Source organism: Montipora foliosa, chromosome 4 (genome assembly GCF_036669935.1).
Source record: "Montipora foliosa isolate CH-2021 chromosome 4, ASM3666993v2, whole genome shotgun sequence".
Lineage (NCBI taxonomy): Eukaryota > Metazoa > Cnidaria > Anthozoa > Scleractinia > Acroporidae > Montipora > Montipora foliosa.
The window spans coordinates 23,768,099-23,775,508 of record NC_090872.1 but is presented as its reverse complement, the minus strand read 5'-3'; the positions used below and the strand labels follow the sequence as shown (position 1 = coordinate 23,775,508).

The 7,410-nt window shown below is 40.9% G+C and overlaps 1 protein-coding gene across 1 annotated transcript; it reads left to right on the top strand.

Annotated features, from left to right (window-relative positions):
• The first annotated feature begins 1,458 nt into the window (after window positions 1-1,458).
• Window positions 1,459-5,679, top strand: LOC138000361 (uncharacterized). Its single transcript, XM_068846702.1, has one exon. It carries the CDS (start codon window positions 1,701-1,703, stop codon window positions 5,385-5,387), a length of 3,687 nt encoding a protein of 1,228 aa, XP_068702803.1. The 5' UTR covers window positions 1,459-1,700; the 3' UTR covers window positions 5,388-5,679.
• The last annotated feature ends 1,731 nt before the right edge of the window (window positions 5,680-7,410 follow it).

Genomic DNA, 7,410 nt, shown 5'->3' with positions numbered 1-7,410 from the left:
TCCCTATTGGGCTGTGCCTGTCCTCGATATGTTGTGCCTGTCCCTATTGGGCTGTGCCTATCCTCGATACGTTGTGCCTGTCCCTATTGGGCTGTGCCTGTCCTCGATATGTTGTGCCTGTCCCTATTGGGCTGTGCCTGTCCTTGATATGTTGTGCCTGTTCCCAAAGCGTTGTGCCTGTCCCTATTGAGCTGTGCCTGTCCTCGATACGTTGTGCTTGTCCCCATTGAGCTGTGCCTCTCCTCGATACGAGTTGTGCATTCTTTGTTGTGCCTGTCCCTATTAGAAAGTGAATTTTGATCTTAATACCGCTTTATACCAATTCCTTCTCGGCAGCCATAATATGAGCACATGTTAACTGATTTTACAACGAATGATGTGCATTTCTGTAACCAACTTAATCGGAGCGAGGCTCCAAGAGCCCTATTGTTTCTCGACCAATCAGAAATAAAGCCAAATTTTGGCTTTTTCACATGCGGTCCGTACAGAAATTGTATCATGCCCTCCTTCCCCAAGATGATAAGTAGGGAGGGAGGTCACGATCGCAGGTTACATGTAAAATAATATGAAGCCATCACAATGTGAAGCACCTATTAATTGGAAAACACCTCAACTGCCATCCGTATTATCTTAGGCGAGGGCAGATGTAGTGAAAGCTATTACTACATGTAGTTTAACGTATAGTCAATGAAAAATCCCAACACGGGATTTACAATCATGATTTGGCCTAAACCACCGGTATTTGACCTAGATTTCAAGTTAAATGTCCGGCTGCGTGAAGGCTATCATGATAAGATATGTTGGGAATTGCCTCTAAGATTGAACCACCAACAAACTCACACGGTATCCTGATTTCTTCTACTTTATTGATCACCGAAAACTCTCCCTCGCTTAAGATTACAATATCCCACTCTATTTTTTCGTGATCCAATGTCTCTCCTTTTTATCACTGTCAATCATTGGTTTTGGTTTCAACTAACGGTTCCAAAGTTCAAAGCTATCAGATTCCCGCGTGTTGTATGTCACGCGACTGCACTCAACATTTTCTCAAATCACATTGTTTATAATCTAAACAAAAGCTAAAATTGTGTTAACTACAACAAAGGCAACAAATAATAAAAATACTCCGCACAATTTCCGACAGATATATTGGAGAGGTGGTTTTCAGACTTTTTCACATCACGCCATCTCCACTCAATTCTTTCACCTTGGCATTACACCCCTACCATCACAATACTCTTTTGAGTAGCTTGATGTACCTAGTGTGTCCTAGCATTTACCCTCCCAGGTGGGGGGGAAAAGGGTAGAGTTTGATATGGATCACGGAAGGGTGATGGGAGGGCGAAGAAGTTTAGGAGAAAACGTCACCGTTGGAAAAAGTTAGGGCTATAGGCCCCCAGCCCCTCCCACTCCTTTCCCCCACCCCCCCCCCCCTCCCTTCCCCGTGAAATGTCGACCTATCTTGCTTTTTTTCGCTTTCTGGTTAAGTAAAATATGAACTTTTCATCTCTGAAATTTATAAAGTTTACCTATAACATAGTTACTATAAACTCTACTAACTTTGCCTATAGTCAGTCATTTTATGGAATGTCACGCAATACCTTTGTGGTGGTGAGCATTGCATGACATTTGGCTCGGTGCCGTTGCACGCGTCAAACGTAAACTTTTCCAAGGAAGCCTTTCTTCTGTGACTTTGTGGGATGGCTGCGTTTCAGTTTCACGCGTTTATCCTTGCATTTTGTATTTTACTGTGTGCTTCGAGTGTACCGCTTCATGCAGAACCGCAAAAGATCGTGGTTTCCCAAGAAAATGGAACGGACAACAGTACGTGCGGGAATGAAAAGACGATAGCATGTCAAAGTCTGAACTATGCACTCGGGTTTGTCAAAAATTCCACGTTTGTGTATCTGGAGCCAGGGCCTTATTCCTACAATCTTACAGAACACTTTAACTTCAGCAACATGATCGAGATTGGCGTCGTAGGGAATCAAGGATCGGGCTTTGTGTCGATTGATTGTCACTTAAACGGAAGCCTTTCATTTGACAACAGCAACAACATCACAATCAAAGGAATATTACTTCGAGGCTGCGGTGGCAAGCATGATAGCACAACTGGTGATGCGTTTCATGAACATGCTCACATACCTTTCCTCTCTGCTCTGTTTTTTGTTTACTGCAAAGACATCCTTATCGAAAACTGTTTTATTGTCCAGAGTCCAGGTATTGGGGTTAACATGTATGACGTAGGCGGTGAGGTCTTGATTATGCATTCCACGTTTGAGAACAACAAACCCATCGAAAATATTTCAGCTACAGAGGAAATTGCAGTTGCTGGAGGTGGTGTTTATGTGGAATTCACTTTCAAAGGTGGTTTATTTCCGTTCAATCGAAACCAAACAGAATTAGCTGAATATGATAGCAATGCTATTTACACCTTCTACAACTGCACTTTCAGAAACAATTCAGCTCCTAATCAAACTAATTTCTTAACATTGATAGACAACCCACATGGAGATGACCATTTCCCATTTGGACGTGGAGGAGGCTTATCACTTTTCATTAAGGGGACAGCAAAAAGCAACTTAATTGATGTAAATTTTTGTCACTTTGAGGACAACTTTGCTCTCTGGGGCGGAGGGGTGTTCATAGAGTACCAAGATGAAGTGCAAAACAACACATTTCAAGTTACAAATTGCACATTTAGAAATAATAAAGCACACTATGCTGGAGGTGCAATCAGAAGTGGTACAATTGCACAAAGTGACATTCTTCAACTACTCGCCAACAAACTGTTTCATAAACATTGCACATTTAAGAAAAATGAGGCTATTTTTGGAGGTGCAGTCTCACATCATGGAACACTCTCCTATATGAAAGATCCTACTGGCAAGGCTCATTATGTACGGTATGTAAATTGTGAATGGGTGAATAACTACGCAACTATGGGTGCTGCTGTGGGTCTGGCTACATCACCGTCTATAAATGGCCTTGGAGATTTGATGGGACGTGGACCCTTACTCACATACAGAATTGATCTTGAAGACTGCAATATCACCAGCAATGGCATCATTTTGACAGAAGATAAACAAGTCATTGGTCAGGGAGCAATTTATTCCTACTGTGTGCCTGTAATTTTTCGAGGTGTTATAAAGATTGAAAATAACAATAACACTGCAGTGGTGATTGAAAATGCAGCTTTGCATGTGTTTGGGAATGTTACCTTTCAAAACAATACCGGGGGGCAAGGCGGAGGCCTTGGATTGTATGGAACATCTGTTATTATGCTAATGCCCCACAGCCAACTTAAGTTTGTGAATAACACTGCTTCAGAGCAAGGAGGAGCTCTTTACGTGAGAGATTCTGGACCACCTGTTATGGCATTTGATACAACAGAGCTTAATACACGAGCATGCATAATTGCTTACAACAACACTGACAGTCTTGACAATGTCACACAATGGCAAACCAAAGTTGTCTTTGTGGGCAACAAAGTATTAACTGGCGGAGGTGGAAACTCAGTGTTTGCATCAACTCTTTCTGGATGCCGACGAGCAGGAGAGCCTCGTATAAATAACTCAACTCTTGAATGGAAAAATACAATGCAGTATTTAGATCCAGATAAGACTCCTGGGGAACAAATTTCTACAGATGCAGTCCAAATCAATGTCAATAAGACAGACTGGCATGCCTCTCCCAGTGAAAAGTTTTCGGCTTTTGTTGAATTAATTGATGAAAAGAACAGTTCTGTGATGGGCATTGTCAACTTGACTATTAGCAGTGATGATGTAAAACTTGTGTCAACCTCAAATTTGTTCCTCATACAACGTCATCACAACCAAATAAACAATTTGCATATGCTTGGGAAACAGGCCAATGAATTTAGGATTGATGTTAACACAGTCGCAGGCCGTGTGGTGCGCAAAGTCTCTGGAAAAATCACACTAAAAGATTGTTATCCTGGCTTTGAGCAAAAGGATGATGGAAGTTGTTCATGTTTAAATGTAAATGAAACTGGAATTTCATACTGTTCTGTTGACTCGAAGCATGTATTCCTAAGGCGTGGTTACTGGGGTGGAATGGCACATAAAAATTTTGTTACATATCCTTGCCCACCACACCACTGCAATCCCACAATCAGAGATAATTTGAATTTTAAATTCAGCACAAAAACAATATGTAATAAAGGCCGCAACGGCTCAAGTGTCTTGTGTGGAGCATGCAATGAAGGGTACTCCGTGAACTTAGGCAATGAAGAATGTAAAAAAAAGTGCCCAAACAGTCATCTCTGGCTACTTCTAGTGCTCTTTATAGTAACTGTTGTGTTAGTATTGGTGGTCCTGCGTATAGCTGAATTGGACATCTTCACAGCTTACCTCAATGCATGGTTGTACTCATATCAAATAATGACATTTCTTGTTCAAGAAGGACAATATCTTGACCCCTTTATCACATTTATCATTGGTGTAGCAAACTGGAGAGTCAAGAGAGTTGGAATTTGTCTCTTCCATGGAATGGACAACCTCCAAAAGCTTGGCATCAATTACATCCTTCCTGCATATGTTCTTCTTGTGCTGTTAGTTCTCGTGAGAATTGCACGGTGCCGACCATCCTGCTACATTAACAGAAATGTGTCTCGTGCTTTTTGCACTTTGCTGGTTCTTTGTTACACAAATGTGACAATGGTATCGTGGGACATTCTCCACTATGTTCCCTTGAATGGTACATGGGTGCTGTATGCTGATGGTAACATTGAGTTTGTTCGCGACTGGAAAAAGCACCTGCCATATACCATCATTGCTGTTCTCTGGATAATTTGCTTTGTTTTGTTCCTTCCATTGGTACTTCTCTTTACCCCATGGTTCAAGAAGTGGATACCAATCTTGGAAAATTTCCGGTTGTTCTTTGACAACTTTCAGAAATGCTTTCAAGATCGATACAGGTGGTTTGCTGCGTTTTACTTCATCTGCCGTGTATATATTTTGTCTATTGCCATGTTTGTTCCCTTTGGGCCATTGAGGAGGTCCATCCTAGAGGTGTCATGTGTTACCATTGCGGTGATCTGCATCTACCTCCGTCCATACAGAACCACCAATGAGAATGAAGATTACAGCTGGTTGAATACCTTGGATGCTGTGCTTCTCACAAACCTGTGTTTTGTGGTGATATTTAGTTCAAGCATTGTTAACGATACATCGCAGTCCATTCAAGATGGCCTGGAGAAAACTGTTGATGTTCTGGCATATGTTCCTCTGGTTTATCTCATTATTCTTATTTGCTACCATGGGTGGAACTACTGTTGCCCAAGAGACTTCAATGGCTATGAAGAAATCGCACCAGAAAGACCATCGTCAACAACAGATAATAGCCGTCCAGCTCAACCAATATAATGTACTGTTTAAAAAATGAGCAGCAGTGTTTTATACATGCTGCTAGATATTTGAATGGCTTCAAAAACATTCTACGAAAAACATGCCATTGGGAGTCTGAACTTGGGTTAAAATGTGAAAACAAGCCAGGCCTCATTTCTATTCTTTATATAAAGAATTCTTAAACTAATGAGGAGTGTTTTGTCAGGTTTAAATCTCATGCAAGTGACATTCTATCAATGTTTGATATGCTGTTAGGGTCATAAATTATTAATGAGCTTTTGAAAGCAATAATTATGTCTGTCAGATAGTGGGCACGCTGAGGTTTTTTTTTTCCAACCTGTTCAATTTTGATGAAGCAAACACGGGCTGTAAAATACAATGATGCCCAACAAAATGAGGCTAGTTAGCTGTACTTAGCTGCTAGTGATTGCCTTAAGCTGGTCTTTGATTGCATCTGACGTCAGCGGTAGCCATGTTGGTGGGAAGAAAAATAGCAGCAAAGTGTTTTGGGAATTTGACTTGCGGTATTATTATGCAAACTTGAGCTACAGTTTTCTATTGTTTTGGCACCAATTAACATGGCTGTCTTATGACATGAGTGCAATCAAAGATGGAGACTTTATAACAAATTTTACTCTGTTTAATGCCAGACAATTATACTTGTCAACTGGGGGTGCTTGAGGAGTAAATGTGTCAACCAGTCAGAAACTATGTCCTCTCCATTAATGGGAGAGGTATATGTTATATAAGGAGAGGTATGTGAATGTATGATCAAACTTGATGTTCAGGTACATAACTATTGGCCGAATGCCTTCTTTATTCTACACCTTTGGAACATGCAAGCTATTGCTCTTAATTATTATTATTATTATTTTTTTATCAATGCCTTCCCCCTCCTGATTGGGTTAAAAACAGTGCCACTGAGCAACTTTTATGGCCACTTGCTTTGTGTACTTCAACTTCGTTAAAGGGGCTATGTCACACAATTTCAAGGTAATTTTATGAATTGCAAAATGCCCGGAAAATAGAATTCTATATTGGAATATGACATCTGTGATGCAGCCACACTTGTTGGGCCAAGACAAAACCAAAACAATGCAATATAGTATGGAAAATGATTGCTGTATATTAAGCCCACATTCAATGAGGATCTAATGAATTAAGTTTGATTTGTCAGTCTTAAGCTAAAGTTATCCACTGGCCGTATGATCTGCATTTATATTCACCGGTGCAGGGATGCCAACCTTTGGAGATCTAAAATCTGGAGATATTTTCCATCTGGTCTCCCCAACCCCCCCCCCCCCCCACGATTAACTCACCCATTCCCCCTTCCCCCCAAAAAACGCACTCCCCTACCCCTTCTCCCCCAGCAGTCGGTCAGAATACAAGAATAATCTATTTTGAACAGGAAATTTGCGGGAAAACAGAGCACTTATGTCGATAATTTTTATTGGTTAAACGGAAAAACCTGATCAATCAATCGTTTATATGGCTGTAATAAGAAACAGAGCTTTGTTTTGTTCAGAGATGAAGAAATGCATCAACAAACAATGAAACGAGTTTGAAAAAATCCAATTTTTTCAACTTGGGGATACAATTTGAGCCTCCACTGGAGCAAAGTCTCCAGAGTCGAATTTATATGGGAGATTTGATGACCCGTACGGGAGACCGGGAGATTCGTTCCGTATCCGGGAGACTCCCGGATAATGCGGGAGAGTTGGCATGTATGCGGTGGGATCAGTGGCTGTGTTTTTTTTAAAACTAAAAGAATAGAAAAATGTTTTCATAACGACTGTCAGCTCACTTCCCAAATGACTACATTGGGACTCCTGCGTGGTCTAAAAACAGACATTGGAACAGAGGGTTCTAGTAGTGGTCAGCTAATTTAAACATTACTTGTCTTATATTATTTAACGAAATATAGCTTTATAGCTGATAAATCCTTAGATGTATTTGTTGCAGAGTCTGCGTGGACTCCTGCGTGGTCTAAAAACAGACATTAGAACAGAGGGTTCTAGTAGTGGTCAGCTAATTTAAACAT

Bases quoted from the DNA above. Each gene is read 5' to 3' on its own strand.
- LOC138000361 (XM_068846702.1), top strand. From the start codon at position 1,701: ATGGCTGCGTTTCAGTTTCACGCGTTTATCCTTGCATTTTGTATTTTA.